The 17,740-nt window shown below is 54.4% G+C and overlaps 7 protein-coding genes across 7 annotated transcripts; 3 read left to right on the top strand and 4 right to left on the bottom strand.

The window, feature by feature from the left end:
* Positions 1-1,688: 1,688 nt before the first annotated feature.
* Positions 1,689-2,695, bottom strand: BDP55DRAFT_641938 (AAA domain-containing protein). Its single transcript, XM_060573430.1, has one exon. The coding sequence runs from the start codon at positions 2,522-2,524 to the stop codon at positions 1,829-1,831; it is 696 nt and encodes a 231-aa protein (XP_060437318.1). The 5' UTR covers positions 2,525-2,695; the 3' UTR covers positions 1,689-1,828.
* BDP55DRAFT_763094 (helicase required for RNAi-mediated heterochromatin assembly 1) lies at positions 2,687-5,925 on the bottom strand (the record flags this gene model as incomplete). The annotated part of the gene is made up of 6 exons (XM_060580899.1): positions 2,687-2,929; positions 3,007-3,493; positions 3,570-3,717; positions 3,771-4,141; positions 4,202-4,518; positions 5,841-5,925. The coding sequence occupies 6 exons, from the start codon at positions 5,923-5,925 to the stop codon at positions 2,754-2,756; spliced, it is 1,584 nt and encodes a 527-aa protein (XP_060437317.1). The 3' UTR covers positions 2,687-2,753.
* Positions 5,647-8,455, top strand: BDP55DRAFT_641933 (transcription factor SPT8). The gene is made up of 3 exons (XM_060573429.1): positions 5,647-5,985; positions 6,046-7,870; positions 7,926-8,455. The coding sequence occupies exons 1-3, from the start codon at positions 5,967-5,969 to the stop codon at positions 8,155-8,157; spliced, it is 2,076 nt and encodes a 691-aa protein (XP_060437316.1). The 5' UTR covers positions 5,647-5,966; the 3' UTR covers positions 8,158-8,455.
* Positions 8,456-9,625: 1,170 nt separating this feature from the next.
* On the top strand, positions 9,626-11,631 carry BDP55DRAFT_23841 (sugar porter family MFS transporter). Its single transcript, XM_060566195.1, has 4 exons — positions 9,626-10,087; positions 10,138-10,147; positions 10,206-10,964; positions 11,024-11,631. The coding sequence occupies exons 1-4, from the start codon at positions 9,719-9,721 to the stop codon at positions 11,560-11,562; spliced, it is 1,677 nt and encodes a 558-aa protein (XP_060437315.1). The 5' UTR covers positions 9,626-9,718; the 3' UTR covers positions 11,563-11,631.
* A 343-nt stretch (positions 11,632-11,974) lies between these two features.
* On the top strand, positions 11,975-13,603 carry BDP55DRAFT_23826 (putative aryl-alcohol dehydrogenase). Its single transcript, XM_060566192.1, has one exon. It carries the CDS (start codon positions 12,343-12,345, stop codon positions 13,513-13,515), a length of 1,173 nt encoding a protein of 390 aa, XP_060437314.1. The 5' UTR covers positions 11,975-12,342; the 3' UTR covers positions 13,516-13,603.
* A 326-nt stretch (positions 13,604-13,929) lies between these two features.
* Positions 13,930-14,851, bottom strand: BDP55DRAFT_625764 (uncharacterized protein; the record flags this gene model as incomplete). The annotated part of the gene is made up of 4 exons (XM_060571528.1): positions 13,930-13,940; positions 13,973-14,050; positions 14,090-14,415; positions 14,556-14,851. The coding sequence occupies 4 exons, from the start codon at positions 14,849-14,851 to the stop codon at positions 13,930-13,932; spliced, it is 711 nt and encodes a 236-aa protein (XP_060437313.1).
* An 846-nt stretch (positions 14,852-15,697) lies between these two features.
* On the bottom strand, positions 15,698-17,311 carry BDP55DRAFT_538560 (uncharacterized protein; the record flags this gene model as incomplete). The annotated part of the gene is made up of 2 exons (XM_060567960.1): positions 15,698-17,004; positions 17,083-17,311. 2 exons carry the CDS (start codon positions 17,309-17,311, stop codon positions 15,698-15,700), a joined length of 1,536 nt encoding a protein of 511 aa, XP_060437312.1.
* Positions 17,312-17,740: the final 429 nt, after the last annotated feature.

Genomic DNA, 17,740 nt, shown 5'->3' with positions numbered 1-17,740 from the left:
GCAGTCTGCTTGTGGCCAACCCAGGTTCGTCCGACTCACTCGCATTATGTATGGAAAGATGAACACCACCCAAGTCTCCCGATGATGTGGTGAGCAGGGCGCGTAACAGCCCGGCAGATCGATTGGTCTGCAAGATTGTAGATGGTCCACGAGCACACTCGCTCTCGTCTCCCATAGCCGTCGTTACGGGACGAGAATCATGGGATGAGCAATGGCATTGACCACTCAGACGACGCAATTGACTTGCGATCGGGTTGAGGAAGAGTCAATGACGATGGCGACTGGCTTAACCTTCATCTCGAGATTTCTTTCTCAGACCAAAACGCCCCAAACAGAAACGGTGAGAAACGAGGTCCCTGCCGAATTTTGTCCTCGACCAAGCTTGCCATGAAGAAAAGCTAGATATGTCGTGCAGTGGGACACGTGGATGTAATACACCCGGACTCGCCTCGAGCCGATCTCTATATACACTAGAGGTAGTAATTGTCTACCATGCACAGCTGGATAAAGAGAAAAAGGAGAACTCCCAGCCGTTTCTGTCTCCATTCCCGGCTCGTGCCAAATGCAAAGAAAATTTTCGCGTCCGCTGGACGGCTTCCCGGGGGCCCTAGGACTGCGCTGCCGTAGCCCGCAGCGGGTGTGGCCCCTACCATCCCGGACGCCTCGTGCTGTGTGGGTAGGTCTGTTCGATGCCTTTACCAAAGAGGAGGGGGGTGTGCAGGTAAATGTAAGTGCGGTCTCTTGCAACTTATGACCGTGGTACTGGTGTCGAAGGAAGGGGGAGGGGAGCCTCATGGCCTGAGGCAAAGAAGATTGAAAGGTCACTTCCATCTCGCAATGCACGATAAGCTATCGATAAGACGGACGGGAAACATTTCTGGAAACAACATCGTCCGAGGGCTTTGTTTCTCTCTTCTCTCGCAAAACTTCTTTCGTTACTGGACCGTTACTTGGGCCGCGAAGCGGTTGCGCCATGATGTCGGGTTGACTCTTGGCAGCTTTTGACGTCGACTCGATGGTTCGATGGCGAGCATCATCTTGGGAAGGGAAGACTGGGTGGTTGAGCCGTGTCCATGGAGACGTATTCGCGCTGACTTGGCTCATCACATCTGATTCTGATTGGTTTACTTCGGGCCATGCTTCACTCGTCATTAAGTTTGATGCAGGTCCATGTTCGTTGAAAGGTCTCGGGCTAGACCATCGGAACTTGCTACATTTTGTCGTCCTCAAGCTGCTACTACCTGGGTCTGTGATCTGCCCCGGCGGCCTCGCCTTGCTCTTCTTGACGTCAGTCTTCAGTCAGTCTCATATGCCGTATGCGGGACGACTCTTGAGACCATCTTCCAAATCTTCACTTCTGTCTATCTACTTCCAGGCGTGCCTCTCAGCCGACCGCCCTAGAAACCGCTAAGGTCTATGAGAACTTCCTGCTCTAGAGGGCTCAAGATGCTCGTCGCACTGGGGAGCTGAGAAATCGCCCGCATGTTGCTGTCCGTGAACGTGTCACTGAACATGGGCTTGCAAGTACCTCTAAACACCAGATCCAGTCAGCATTCTTCCTCGAAAGGCTTGGGACCAACGTACCCGTGGCACTTTCGGCAACATATTGCTCCTCGTGCACCCGTCGCTCGCCCGCAGCGCATACTACAGCCTCCTTTACTCGCAAGTCTTGCCCAGTCACCCGGCTGCCGGATACGAATCTCACTCCCATGCGCTTTGCAGAAGACGGGGATGTAGTCCGTGGGCGGTGCCTCCATCCTGTTCAAGACCTCGCTCCAGATGGGTCGAGCCGATGACGCTAGCAGATTCTGCATGTCTCCGAGGATGATCAGAAGGTGTCGGGCCGGCTGAGGGCGACGATGGCGCGCCTTAGATCGTTGAGGAAGCCCGCGTCCGGTTTCGTACGGTCTCCTGAGCTTCCGGTGATGGAGATGAGGATGATGCTGTTTTCTCTACCCTGGTACCCGTCTACGGTCTGGACCTCGGGACCGAGGCGGCCGGCGCTTGAGGTTTGGCGGAGGCCGTTCTCGATACAGGCCTTTTGTCCGCTGTAGAAGGTCAGGACGGTGATTTCTGAGGGGCTTGTGCCGTTGGACACTAAATGGTTGTACAGCCCGACAATCATGTCGGCCTCGAAAGTGTTGACTTTGCTGCAGTACCGGTTAGATGACTCGGGGCGTTGGTGGTTGAACCACAGCAGGCTCTCTGAGCCCATGCCCGGGACGGCTTCTCGATCTAAGGTCGAAGGGTGGTCTACCAGGAGAGGGTACCACGCGCTCAGCAGCTTGCGAATGTCGGGCGCCATGCGTCTCTGCACCTGGAGGGTGGAATGCTCCAAACCGCGCTCCACGAGCCTCTGGAACAGAGACACGTTTTGATAGTAGGGGGGCTTGCTGAGCTCCAGGACGTCGGCGTGGGGCGCCAGCTGCATGTGATCGCCGACGAGGATGATTTGCTCCAGGGAGGAGAACAGCGCGGCGGTGATGTTTGCCTCGCGCGTCTCGGCGGCTTCTTCGATTATCATGACGCGGGGGTGGAGCGCGGCGATGAGCTTGCGGTACTTTGTGAGGCCTGTTGTCGTGCAGCCTATAATGCGGGCCTTTGAGTCGGGGATGGCGGTGATGTCCTCTTGCCAGCGGCTTACTTTGAGCTTCTTGACGACGTTGTCGAGCTGCTTGAAGATTGCGGTGAGGACTAGCATGGTTGATGTGATGTATCGACGTTCGAGGTGCTGGTATACCATGCCGCGATACTCAGGCGCAATCGACCATATGCGCGAGCAGCTCTTGTGCCAGCTTGTCGCTGACAACAACAACAACACCGCTTGAGTCTTTGATGCTATTCCAGCGCGCGATTGGGATAGGTTTGCCTGATAACTGCTCCTTCTTGTTGCAAGCAGACCCTTTATCGTTGATGCCGGACCCTGAGGCTGCCTCGTCATCGTTAACACCATCGCTGAGAGGAACGTGGACACTCCTATGTGGCATCTGGAAAGCAGATGATCACCGATCCACGACCCGAGCGGGTGTCGGGATCCCTCTCGGGCGATGGATTTGGGGTCGCCGTCCCAGCCTTTCATGACCGAGGCATGCTGCTCCGCGCTGATCAAGCCAACCTCCCGAAAGTGCTCCGGCATGATCAGCTGCTGGTGAGCGGGCGGGAAGCAGCGTTGAAGGAGAAGCCTCGCCTGAGACCTGAGAGAGATGAGACGTTTCTCGAGCGCGCTGTTGCTCCACGTCTTGCAGCGAGATCGCGTGCGGAGGTTAAAGAGCGTCCGGCTAGCGATGACCTCGTCTTTAGCCTGGCCGCCGAGGCGTACAAAGGCCACGCCGAGCTGTTGGCATCTGAAGAGGAGCTCGTCGACGGTGTCGTTCTTTTGGGCTGTGACGATGATAGGGACGTTGGAGCGTTGTGTGCTTAGCAGGACCTTGAGCGCGGCCATGGACGTGTGTGTTTTGCCTGTTCCGGGGGGGCCTTGGACTATTGCGAGCTCCTTTGTTCGTCATCCGCTGGAGGGCTCGGAGCTGGGATTGATCTAGTCTTGTTTTCTGTTGGATGTTGTTGGGAACGTCGCCTTGGATAGGAATGTGGATGAGTTGTGGGCGTTGGAGACCATCGTGGAGGGCTGAGATATCCAGTGTGGTGGAGGAGGGCGAGAAAGAACTAGGCATGCCGTCGGTGTTCAGCTGGCCGACGAAGTACTTGTCGAATGGTGAACTGGAAACGCACATCAGCTCAACGACCCCTTCCAGAATCTCTTCTTGCCTTACTCGTCTTCTGCCGACTGCTTGAGGCTTTCCAAAACGTGTCGAACGGCTTCAAAGTAGTTGGAGCGGGCTTCGATCATGACATACTCCTGGTCTGGCTCCATCAAGCCGGCCGTGATGCCAGGATCGGAAAATTCCAGATCCAGAGGAGGAGGCGCCGATGAACTGCCAGCAAGTTCGTCATAGCGACCCGTCACCACTGCCACAATACACTGTGCTCTAAAGCGATCCGAAGCTGGAGACAGGGCTACTATCGTGCCTGGGACCACACGCTGAGATGCTGGCCAGTTGATGAGCCGTCGTGCGCGGACGGCGGAGAAGGTGACGCGGACCATGACTCCGAGGCGTATGATGTTGACTCCGCGGACAAAGACCTTTTTGTATTTCCTATTTAGATCCACTTTCATGATATAGTTCTGGCAAGACTTGCTTACATCGGTGTATATGGATGCCTCAGTGTTCTCTGCCATCTCTGGCGCGGACTTGTACTCTTGAACGGCTCTGCGGAGAGGCTCGACGCCCTCGAAGCGTAGGAGGTCGTACTGGGCCCGGAGATATGCGCTTTTCGCCGGGTAGACGGCGTTTAGGCCGCTCTTCTTTGGGAGTATGCAGGCTTCTTTCATGATCTCCTCTGCCCGTGGCACTTCGGGTATATCGCGCCAACTCATCTCAGAGTGTGGGCGGGTATGAGGCGAGATGGTTGCGATTTTACGGTCAGGGGGCGGTTTCTGGGACATGATCAAGTACAGTCCTGGAGGTAGGTCAGTATTCCAAGACCGTGAGGTGAGAAACGTAGTTGGTTATGTGACTGAAGAAAGTATTTTGAGCCTCGGATAAGGTACAATACTTGCTTCTAGCTGAGGAACCATACATGTTTTGAAACAAATGGTTTTTGGAGTAGGCCCGATGGGCCTGTGTTAATCGACGGGCTATGCTTTAACATGGAGAGGGCGGTTGACCACACATAAAGCGAGAGGGTCCGCCACGGAGTTGAACAAATCGAGACTCACAACAGTTTCCAGGGGAAGGAGAATACAATGATTGTAAAATAAAAACTCCTGACAAGCTAGCTTGTTGAGAGCGGTGAACTGCCTACATTATCTCAAACGTTTGCAGGACAGCGCAGGCTTGACAAGAGGCTTATTTATGCAGCGACGGGTTCCTACATGAGAGCCTGGCAAAACCATCAAGCGAAGTTACAAACCTTGCAACAAAGATACCCGCAACATGCTTGGAAGGGCCCTGCGTGGCATAGAGGCTGCAACGGGTTTGATGCAAACGCAGCTGAGCCGTGCGGAATGTAACAATGTACACACTCTGCCTGGCCCTAGTTCCAGACAGCATCAAACGCATAGGTCATGAGAGAGAATGGTGAATGACCAGGGACGATAAGAGAGAAACCATGATTGTCCGTTGTTTTGAGGCAGATTAGATGTGCCATAGTACAAGGTGGACTGGAGACGATCTTGTCATGCTAGGACACTTGTCAAAGCTGCAAATATATGGATAATATCGCGCATCGGGCGCGAGAAATCTTAGAGATCCTCAAGGCGGAGGTGTAGTTGGGAGGTCGTTGAGAGACCGGTGGTTCCGGCGGATCGCCAATGGGGCGGCGCCGAAGTTCTGCCGGAACGGCTTGCCCGGCCGAATCAACCGGCGGCGCTTCCGCTCCGGAGCGCTCTCGTACGGATAGGGGATACGGCGGCGGTGCTCCAGGGGATGCTAGCGCGACTAGGCTTGGTAACCTTGTCGTCTCCCCGCCGTAATCGAGAGCTAAACTGCCCTGGCGAGGCGCACAGCACAGGCACACAGGTGATACATAGAAGTGGACGCACAGCATCAGGGCGGCCCCACCGAGCTGAGCTGCTGAGGTGCTCCAACCTAGCACGTCGTCGCGACCGCAGCTTTCGCGACGATTGCATGCGCAACGAACATTAGTAGCGTCCACCAGCCACCCATCTTCCACAACCCATTGCCGCCAACTTTGTTGACAGACCTCTTTTAATATTTGGAATGGAACGAAACTCTCCGCGTGGCGACATCTCAAATATACATAATTAGTCGCGAACGAACCTAACCGCTTCTCCGACCCCGGCGTCACCCTGCGAACGCCGCGGACCTTCTGCGCGACCCTCCAGGTGTCTGCTTGCGACTTCATAGCTGTGCATTGTTCGCATTTCTACATAGCGAAGCTTCAAAATGGATGACGATGATAGAGGTATGTCTCGGAGCCTTGTACTATTTCCTAAAACCCCGCTGACCTGCCCTGGCAACCTAGACTCAAACGCGAGCTCCGACAATGACCAGAACGACCAGAATGACCAGGACGAGGTCATGGAGGATGTAGACGATGCAGAGGGAGACATGGAGAACGAGGAGGAAGACAACGACGACGACCAAGAGGATAACGATCGTGAGGAGACGGGCGATGATGCGCAAGAGAAGGGTGACGACGCAGCCACAAGAGATGCAAGAGTGCCTTCTAGAGCTGGCTCGGCTGGCGCGGGAGGGTCGCCGGGGATAAAGAGCGGATCACCACTGCTGTCCTCAAGCCTATTCCCAAGCGTCCGGCCCGAAGCCGTGAATGCCCGACTGTACGACATTGTGCCTACGATGGCCGCGCCGCAGGCAACGAGTGTGAACGCAGTCGCCATCACGCCTGATCTTCGGTTCTGGATGACAGGAGGCTCCGACGGCTACATCCGGAAGTACGACGGGCCTGGTACAATAAATGGCAAACAACTCCTCACAGTGGCGCAAAGACACCCCTTTGTCGATAGTGTCGTCAAGGCGGGCATTTTGATGTCATACTGGGAAAATGAGGAACCAGGACCACCGAACCCAAGAGGGAACGAGGAACACATCCTGTCGCCCGTTTACTCATTGGCTGTCCACTCACAGGCGCTATGGCTACTTTCAGGTCTCGAATCTGGTGGCATCAATCTCCAAAGCGTAAGGCACGATGAAGGAAAGCGCATAACATGCCTGCAACAACACACTAATGCTGTGAGCGTGTTGACACTGGCACAAGACGAGAAGAGCGTCCTAAGTGGCAGCTGGGACAAGAACATTTTCGACTGGGATCTCAATACTGGCGCTGTCAAACGTTCTTACGACGGCAGCGGAGGACAAACTTCTGCTATCGAGCTTCGTCCAGTGAACGGTGCACCAATTCCTGCCGAGGCAATGGAGGAAGAAATCAAACCAGACCCAACCTTTACGTCCAATAACAGCAAACCTCCTCAAAACGGCACCGTAGACGATACCAACGGCATCGAAGCTCCGCCTCCTGCGATGGCTGGCGAGGGCGCTGAAGGACAAGCGTCACCCGCACATGAGTCGCTCTTTGGCGGCAGTGACACTGGCTCGCTCTTTGGCGATAACGTCGCAGGCAATTATGGCGGCGATGACGATGATGAATTTTCGAGGGCGATGGGAGATATGGGAATGCCCACTCTCCATGATGGTTCAGGGCAGGACGGCGGTATGGATCACTCTGCCGATATCGATATGACAAATGCCTTCAACGCCGATGCCACGTCGGCGCCAGCGGTCCAGGCACCAGGAAGCAGCAGTCCCGAAGCCGCAAGAAATCAGCCCCCAGCACCAGCTGTAGATACGACTGCGACAGATGGTCCCTCGGCGCTAGACGGCGCGGGCGATGCTACGGCGCAGCTGCCTGTCCCCGACTTTCCAGAAATCCCTCCTCTACCTGATATGCAGACAGATGATGCAAACCCCGGATCACCGTCCATGATTTTCGCCTCGGATCCTCCTCCCCCGGCCATGGACCCAACTCAATCAGCGGACACAGTCTTCTTCTCCGCAGCCATTGATGGCAATATCAGAATATGGGATCGGCGTGTTCAAGACCCCGTCGCAAGGATAGGCAGTCAACGAGGCGTGCCGCCTTGGTGTATGGGTGCTTGCTGGAGTCCTGACGGCAATTGGATTTACGCCGGCAGGCGAAACGGAACGGTGGAGGAGTACAGCATCCACAAGGCCAGAAGTGGCTGGGCGCCAGAGAGGACTCTCAAGTTCCCGGCCGGAAGCGGAGCCGTAAGTGCGGTTCGAGCGATGCCGAATGGCCGCCATCTCGTCTGGTAAGTAATCAAAAGCCGGCGTGAAAAAATGATTGTCAAGCTAACATAGAGGCAGTGCTTCCCATGATATTCTTCGCCTGTATGATCTCAAGGACACGCGGGCTTTCAAGCACTCCACCGTCCCCTTCCTGATTATTCCTGGCCCGCCTAGAGCTGGTGTCATTTCCTCACTCTACATTGATCGAACATGCCGCTTCATGATCTCAACTGCAGGAACGCGCGGTTGGGAAGGTACGAGCACCGAGGTTCTGATTGGATACGAGATCGGCGTCACCGAAGAAAAATAGAACTCTGCACTTTGACTCTTTGTTGGTAGTCGAGGATAGGAATTCGAATCACGTACCGAAAACGTGAGAGCGAGAGAGGTGCAGAGACGGAGTTTGGAGAAAATTCTGACGTGCAATTTGGAGTCTGGCGGAGACTCGTCTTAGAGTTGTAGCGTTCTCAAAGACCTTGGGATTCTCAAGGCCTAATATCAATACCCATCTATTAAAACCCTCCCGGAGCCATATGACATACGATGTGATACCCCTTTTAACGCATGCGCTTCAAGGCTTGCTAACTCATTGTCATTTCCATGTATACTTGAGGTATTCAGCCAAGGTGGTCAATCACCCTCAACTTTGAAGACCGTTTCAGTTGAGGGATCAAATGTGCCATCGGTGAGCTCTTAACGGAGGTTTACCCACGGTTATTCTACTCAGAAGCTGGTTTTGTCAGTGACAAGGCTAAACGGTGAAAACTCTCGACTTCTCACTATCACACAACGCTCTGAAAATCTCGACCTTCTAGAGAAATACTAGCTTACTCGTAGTTACCTGTTCTCATCCGCCTGTTCGCGACGAACACCTCTCCTCGCAATGATCTATGTCACCACAAGTATTTGCCCCAATATCTAATAATATAAACGCCAGTGTGTATACAGCAGTGTGAGTCACGATAGAAACACCACACTGGATCGGAATCAGACGGTTGCGATTTCATCTCACACGGATTATTGAGATGCAACAAGCGAGCTCTATGAGAAGCAGAGAGTGAAGTGTCTCATTGGTGATAAGACGAGGCTCATTCCAAAAGGGGCCAATGGTAAGGAAAGTTACAACCATTGCATCTCATATCAAACGCTGAATCACATCGGTTTGGGCTTTTCATTAAAGGTCAGGTAGTTCTGAAACTTCAGGATAAAAAGAGATGCAGGATCACCCCGACGTGATATCAAGCCAGAAGAGGCTCTTCACTTGCGAATCTACCTTGTGATATCTGTACCATCTTATGTTAGCTGAAGGCAACCTCTCAACAGTGACAAGGTGAGCAGAAGGTAGATCAGTGGTCAAATCAAGCTCGGGAGGAGGTCTCGGCATCCTGTCCCAAGGACTTCCCCGCCAACCTCGAAGCACCCGCAAGGGGGTCACTGCAACAACGGTTGGACCGCTATCTCCAACATCCCACAGCGGTCTAGCGTGAGCTGACCACATACCCACCTCCCCGATAAGCCCGGAAGGCGGCATGTGCGCCCAGGTTTTACCCCGGATTGGCTCTCATTTGGGGCCTGGTAACTCCTGTCAATCTTCAACGCACCATACTCCGTAGCTAGTCCGAATACCACCCAACCACCTCCCCCCACCTCCCCTGTTGAGTCGGAGATTCTCATATCTCTCTAGACCTGCTGACCACTCCGTGCCCTGGTCCCGAATCCCTTGGTCGATAGAGTCTGGCCATTCGGGGCTCACACCGGTCTTTGCCGGGGATGAGGGGTCCCGATACCGTGGAGCCCGCTCATTGAGACGCGAAGCCCGGCCGGGTCATCTGCATTACGGCTGCTATCATTGAGGAGGAAATAAGATCATCATGTCTCCCCCACACTCGCGCTTATCCGCAACGGCTGCCGCACAAGACGACGAGATCCAACCTCTTTTACGGGGAGCCGATACTTCATCCTATAGTAATAGTTCCGCGATGACGTCCAAAGATGTCGAGACCATTGCCGTGGCTCCGGATGCGAAACCCGGTACCGATGACGCTGCCCTGGCCGAGGCTATTCGTCTCGAGCACAACTTGACGTTCTCTCAGGCCGTCAAGCTCTACCCCGCTGCCATTGGATGGTCTGCTTTCGTGTCTATCGGGGTCATTATGTTGGCATTCGATCCGCAATTACTCGGAAACCTCTACGCCACGCCTCAGTTTCAGAGAGATTTTGGTTATGAATATGAGGGCTCCGTAAGCTGTCGTCTCCTCTTATACGTGAACCCTATACTAACGTGCTACAGTACATCATTAGTATGTCTTAGACTTGAGTCCCTGGGCTGAAGCATCTCCCTTATTAACATGTGTCCAGCTGCCGCTTGGCAGACCGGACTCTCCATGGGCAATCCCGTCGGTCAAGTTGTGGGTGCCCTCTTCGCTGCGTACCCTATGGACTGGTACGGCCGGAAGCTGACCTTTGCCGTGTGCGTGGTTCTCACCGCTGGCATCGTCTTCATCCAATTCTTCGCGCGCTCCTTGCCCGTCCTCCTGGTCGGCGAGCTTCTCGGCGGCCTCGTCTTGGGCATGTACGTGGTCATCGCACCGGCCTACGCCTCCGAGGTTTGCCCCACTGCTATCCGTGGCCATTTGACGTCCTACGTGAATCTCTGCTTCGTCATGGGCCAGCTGCTTGCCAACGGCGTCACAGCGGGGACTTCCAAGCTCGACACCCATTGGGCCTATTCTTTGCCCTTTGCGCTGCAATGGTTCTGGATTCTTGTCATCCTCCCAGGATTGCTCTTTGTCCCAGAAAGTCCGTGGTGGTTGGTGAGGAAGGGTAGGGTGGACGATGCGAGGAAGAGCCTGGGCCGTTTGGCTTCCAAGCAGGTCAATGTTGACGCTTCTTTGGCCTTCATCGTAGAAACCGACAAACTTGAGCAAGAGCTTGAAGCCGGAAGCACATATTCCGATTGCTTGAAAGGTGCCAATTTGAGGCGGACGGAAATATCTGTGGGTGTTTACTGCACTCAAGTCCTCAGCGGCATCTATCTCATCAACTACGGGACGTACTTTTTCCAGCAAGCCGGTCTGCCTACTGACAAGGCATTCGACATGGCCATTGGCTTCCTTGGTAAACCGCTGACCCTTTGCTTTCCCCTCGAGAATATGAGCCTTAGCTAACTTCATCAGCCGTCGGATTCCTTGGCACCGTCATCTCCTGGTACTTCTTGATCCACTACGGTAGACGAACCATCTACATCACCGGCCTCGCCGCCTTGGTATTCCTGCAGCTCCTCATCGGCATCTTGGATTGCGTCCCCGGTCGTCCCTCTGGCGTGGCCTGGGCCGAGTCATCCCTCATGCTCATCTGGAACTTCGCCTACGACCTGTCCGTTGGACCCGTGTGCTTCGTCCTCATATCAGAGGCTTCAGCCACAAGAGTGCGCTCCAAGACGATTGCGCTCGCCACAGCTGCCCAGGGCGTCTTGGGAATCATCATGACCGTAGCGATCCCGTACATGATTAACCCGGACGAGGCCAATATGCAAGGAAAGCTGGGCTTCTTCTTCGGAGGCTTGGCTGGGTTGTGCTTCATCTGGGCTTGGTTCCGTGTTCCCGAGACAATGGGCCGCACGTATGAAGAGTTGGATATTCTGTTCGATAGACGAGTTCCGGCGCGTGATTTCAAGGGTTATGTTGTTGACGGCATGACTTCTGCCGATCATTAAGACGAGCAGCACTCCCGATGAGGCTTCGGGGCGTGGTGCGGTCATTGCAGCTGGCACTATTGCGATACCATTTTGAACTTTGATATTTTTCAACGCATTTTACATGTCCGGTGAACTTTCGGTTAAACACTATTCGGTTACAATGACTTCGTTTCTGTCGGGGTCGAGGAATTCACCAGACTGGCTGGCATGATAGTCAGGCAGCCATTCAAGCAGCAAGCACTATGAGACCAACTCAATTTGTCTACTTCGGACCCTCTCAGTATTCTTCGGAGACATGACAGTTGGGCTCGTCTGGCCACTGGCATCACGCACTACAGCTGCGACTACACGTGCCCTAGAAGCGAGTAGATGGCGGCGGCCATGTGTGGCCATGCGTTCTCCGTGACAAAGTCAGAGACCTCCGCGGCCGTCCCAAAAGCTTCCGCGGGTGAGATCTGGGAGGTGTTGGCCAAACGTCTTAGTATGTCTTCCTTGATTGAAGGCCGCTGCGCCACCCGGACGACGCCCCGTCACAAAACGGCGACGCCAAATAATCCCGTCAGACTGAGTGCCCTGCCTGCGAGAGATTGGTATAAGAACCCAATGACAGCAAACACCGGGTCATTTAAATTGTATGTACATCAATGTAGGAACCTGTAGTTTGATTTATTGAAGCTGCTTCATACCTGGGTATCTCAACGATCTTAACCTTCGCTCACCATTCACATCAGCCAACATTGGAGGATCCAGGACCACGACCAGGCAAGAAACGTTCCATTACTAGAAAAGCTCGCCATCATGGCAACCGAAAGCGCTCGAACGCTCTTCTTCCCGGCCCCGGACCCCCCAACACCCCTCGCCCGCTACCGCATCCTCTCCCCCAACGCCGCGATCCGCGTCTCCCCCCTTCAGATGGGCACAATGTCCCTGGGAACGGCCTGGTCAGACGGCATGGGCCCCGTCGAGAAGAACGCCGCCTTCAGCCTGCTGGACGCCTACCTCGACGCCGGCGGCAACTTCTTCGACTGCTCCAACGGCTACCAGCACGAACAATCCGAGGCCTGGCTCGGCGAGTGGATGGACGTCCGCGGCGTCCGGGACCGCTGCGTCGTCGCGACAAAGTTCTCGGCCGACTACCGCATGCACGCCCTCGGTAAAGGCCGCTGCCCGAACGCGGGCGGGAACTCGCGCGCATCGATGCACATGAGCCTCCGCGATTCGCTGGCCAAGCTGCGCACCGATTGGATCGACGTCTTTTATGTTCAGTGGTGGGATTATACCGCTTCCATCGAGGAGGTCATGGACGCGTTGCATAACCTCGTCCAGCAAGGGAAAGTGCACTACCTCGGTATATCAAATTGCCCTGCCTGGGTCGTCAGCGCGGCCAATACGTACGCGCGCGCGCACGGCAAGACGCCATTTTCCATCTACCAGGGCTACTACAGCGTCATCATGCGCGACATGGAGCGGGACATCATCCCGATGGCGCGGCAGTTCGGCATGGCCATTGCGCCGTACGGCGCCGCGGGCATGGGCAAGTTCAAGACACGGGAGATGATTGAGGCACGGCGGCGGAGCGACGACGAAGGGCAGGCGTTCCGGCACCTGGCGGACCAGACGGAGACGGAGATGCGCGTGAGCAAAGCGCTGGCCGAGGTGGCGGAGGAAGTTGGCGTGTCGTCCATCACGGCCGTGGCGCTGGCGTACGTCATGGCAAAAGTGCCGTACGTGTTCCCCGTCGTCGGGGGCCGCAAGGTCGAGCAGATGCTGGACAACATCGACGCGCTCACGATTCAGTTGTCAGAGGCGCAGATTGCGTATCTCGAGAGCGTGGAGAAGTGGGAGCCTGGGTGGCCGTACGACGTCATGGGGTGGGATCCTCATGTGTCGGGGACGCCGGCACCGATCATTGCTGCTTCGGCCAAGGTTGATTTCGTGAGGCGTCCGAAAGCTATTGGGTATTATAGATGAGGAGGCATTTATTTAGTTGCGTTGTAGGCTCGGTATTGGGGGCGTTATGGGGCGTTCCGGCATGATTCCGTCCATTGACGGAGGCTTGGCGTGACTTGAGAATATGGCGGGACAGGCCTGCTGCAATAAATGAGCACTAATATGATGTTGTACTTGCCAATTTCCAAGGCTTAGCATCATTCTAATGCCATTTTCGATGTCCAGGGTGAAGAGTATGGTGATGATGTTGGTTGATGCGATAGTGGAAGTCTTACAAAGACGTAGACTCGAAACATCAGGCACGGATACACAGTGCACCAAATATCCAAATGAAATATAAGAGCTGTGATTGGACACCATGCTATTTGAAAAAACACCTGTTGATTCGTCAAATACCTAAGGTAGGCTACCTGATCACAATGGCCAACCCAATCCTCAGTCGATCTCTCTGGCGCCGACGTATTAGTTATATACGTACTGCAAACCCATATTAGCGCGATCCAGACCACCTCAACCCGCAGTGGCGGGGCTCCAGGTCTCAGATTGCCGAAATAAACTAAACAAGGAGAGTTAAAAACCGTTGAAAACGACTCACCTGTATCGCACATTCCCGGATGTTTCTCAGAGGCGGCGGTGGCAACAGCCGTGACAACGCCAGCGACTTCGCCACCGCCCTCATCACCTCCACCACCAGTCTCGAAGACCCCACACGGCGTGCGAGGATCGTCGGCATCGCGCAGCCAGCGCCGAAGGGAGTACCCATTGCGGGCCGGACCCGTGCCCGAGATCGCGGATGCGGCTGCGGCTGAGCGTGCTTCGGCCCGCTTGCCGACCACAGTCGCCGCCGTTGGCTTGGTTGCCGAGAGTTTGGGGACTTTGGCCATGGTGTAAACGTCATCGAGCTCGATAAAAGCTGCGACTCTGTTCAGTATGTGTTTCCCCCAAACAAAGCTTTTCCAAACCTCGTGGTCCACCTCTTCTTCCCTCCCAACTTTTCTTTCTCATTCCGCCCTCGAAGACAAGCAAACAAAGGACAGGGTCCGAGCCGCTGGATAACATACGAGTAACCACAAGGTGGTTGCCGGGGTGCGCCTCGGCTCGCAGCGTTGATATCAAGGGCGAAATGAGTTGGCAAGCAATGCTTGCCTGGAGAAAGCTTGGGTATGGCCCATAACAATGAGCAACAGTCTCGATAAACGGTGAAAGTGGCCGACGAGGCCCAGGTTGAAAAATCTGTCAATGTCAAATCTGTCATCTTGAAATCACGTTCGTCCAAGCAATGCGCTTCAAGTATAAGCACAAAGTACCTTGATTCATCCATGGACATAGGCGCCCGCACTCTCATTTCCAACCTCATGCCGCTTCCCGAGTAGGTGCCATGGGCAGTTCAATTTTAATACCATACGATTCGAACCGGCGTTATGTGTGAACAACAAACGACTTCTGTCAGGTTGCACGGTTTCCAAATAGTTTGACTTGCGCTGCAGCTTCCCACCGAGCCAGAGTTGACAGGACCGAACCGAATTCTCATATGGCAGTGGAAAGCAACGGCCGAAAAAAGTGTTTACTTTGCACCGAAGTCGACCACCCATCATCCACGCCAAGAGCAAAGCAAAAGTCCCGGATGATCTGATGTCGAGGTGGAATGCACAATGGGTGGGAATCGTCCCGGATGCTGCTGCTGCGAGGTGACAACTTTGCAGTTCGCTAGAGCCAGCACCAGTGATGGATGGTCGCAGGTCGAGTACCTTGTATGCATTTGTTGCCATTATGTAAGGCGCTATTTGTCTCTCAGCGCAGCGCGCTACTCCTCATCAGTCAATAGTTGAAGGGTGGAGGGCACGAGAGGGGAGGTAGACGCCAGGGTTGCAGTGCAATGAGCTTGATTGAATTCTATCCATCGCATTTTGATATTCGCCATCAGCCGTAATGGAACACCTCTTTCGTAAGCGACGCCTTCCTCCTCTTTTTGGCCTCCCTTTGCCAATTCGTGTTCCCATCCGATACCTGGTCCGTTCCGTTTTCGCCCGAATCCGTGGCCTAAAGAAATGTTGATTCGAATTTTTTTCGAGTCTGGTCCCCCACAAGGTGATTACCATTATATACTATATTGTTTCGCCAGCGGGCATCGCTAGCTGCAATACATGTGACATGTTACAAAGGAAAATGACTTTTATCTGTTTCGCAAGAAAAATGAAGGTGTTCATGGCCCTACAGGGGCATTGTAATATTGTACAGGCACCAGCGGCCAATCTGTTGTCATTGGCGTGGGTTGTGGTGCGTTCTCGTCGACGACTGTGCTGGAAAAACTCTCCCAGTCCTCAAATGTGACCATATTTTCAGGCATAAATTGGAAATTCATCGGTTGGTTTTCTTGTGGCGGCGGCGGAAGCTCTCTGTCAAGTGATGCTCGACGCAGAGGTTCCGTGTGCGCGCGCGGCTGTTGAGGGTGAAACAAAGGCTGCGGCATCATTGACTGAGCCCTCATTTGTTCCATGTACGGCGAGGGTGATGAATCCTGTGATGCCAGAACTGGAGGTTGGGGTGATTGTGTCGGAAGAGTTTGGGAAGGTATCGAAGGAGGAGGAAGAAGAGGCTGAGGGGGGTATTGTTGAGGGAGAGCAGCAGGAGGTGCGTAGCATTGAGAATACTGCATTGGCGGCGAGGCCGGAACAGGAAGGTAGACGAGATCTGCAAGCTTGTAGGCAATCAGGACAATAGACTCAGCCTCGGAGCTGGACCCAGAGAAAAATTCGAGCAAATCTTGGAGTTGGCCTGGGCTCTCGTTCTCCATGAAACCCTGCGCTCGACCAGTCTGGGTAGGATTCCAGCTGAAGTTAGGCTGACGTCCCTGGAACTCGTTGGCTTTGGACATGAGCACATCTTTCCAAGCCTCGTGGATCAGAGGCTGATGCAAGAGGCCGTAGATTACTCTTGAGTGCATCCAATCCGACTTTGTCTTTCCTGATTCGAAGTGTCTGGCGACGTGCTCGACGTGACGTTCTCTCGAAGGGTGCAGGGCCGAGCAAAAGCCGCAAGCCCAGTACTTTCTCCTCTTCAGATACTTGACAACCTTTTCGGAGTGCGGGCAAGACTTGCAGCCGTGCGAAGCCTTGTGGTGCTGGTTGAAGGTGTTGGCTCCCCAGAAGCTCCTGTTGCAGCCAGGCTCGGGACAAGGGTACTTCTTCCAACGCTCATGGAACTCCTCCTCGTGACGCTTCCAGTCGTACTTGCGCTTGAATCTCGTTTCGCATGAGGTACACCAGTAAAAGTTGAAGCGTCCGGGACCCCATCCTGTCTGAGCGCTTGCTACCTGGGGCACGCCTCCGGGAGCTGCGGGCGCGCACTGCTGGGTGGAAGGGGTCTGCGAAGCTTGGGAGTAATGTGTCGCGACTGTGGCATTGGAGGCAGCGGAGCCCATGGACCAGATACTCGCATGGCCGGAAGAGCCCGAGCTCGTCGATGATACGGAGATGCGTGGTCTATGACCTATTTGGCCATGGCATATCGCTGAGGAAACAAGAGGGACGTTAGCAAGGGTGTCCTGTCTCCCACAAAGGTCAGATTTGGGGGAAGGATGGAACAAACCTCGTGTAGAAGCATCCTCCATCGCGACATCCTGTGGGGCATGCTGTTGGTGTTGCTGCTGCTGTTGTTGGTGCTGAAGCTGAAGCTGCATCTGTTGTTGGTGTTGCTGTGCCGCCTTGTCGCCAGCTTCCCACATCTGCAATAGTGCTTCACGGGAAACTCCAGAGCTTTTCAGAGCCTCTAGTGTACGTCTAGCATCCGCCAGCACGTCGGCTGCGGCATCCTGCATGGGGTGATCCATCTCGACGGCGTTCCGCTCTCCACCCTCACTCGATGTAGTCGAATTGGGAGCTTCGCCGGCGTTCTCGGGTCGGCTCTTGAGTGCTGTGGTTCGACGGAGCAAGCCTTTCCAAGGCGATTCGTCGCAAAAGTAAGGGCGAACGTATACGATGGAGGTTTATCTCGACTTTGGTAATTATGGTGGTCGTAGTAGACTATGGTGTAGAGAAGTTATCGGCGTAGTAAGTGGTTGATTGGCGAATAGGTAAGAGCGAGAGACTGGCGGAAGCTAATCAGATGAGGTGCAGGGCAAGCCTGGGTTAATGATGCGAGAAGCAAAATGAATAAAAAAGAACAAGATCGAGAGAAGGAGGTTGGTCGAAAGTTGGTGAGGTGTCTCTCGGAGATATAATAATAGGAAACGAGTGTGGGTGTGGAT

This window comes from Colletotrichum godetiae (assembly GCF_030913485.1).
Source record: "Colletotrichum godetiae strain CBS 193.32 chromosome Unknown BDP55scaffold_1, whole genome shotgun sequence".
Lineage (NCBI taxonomy): Eukaryota > Fungi > Ascomycota > Sordariomycetes > Glomerellales > Glomerellaceae > Colletotrichum > Colletotrichum godetiae.
Note: the sequence above shows the minus strand (reverse complement) of the source record. Positions and strands in the feature narration are given on the sequence as shown.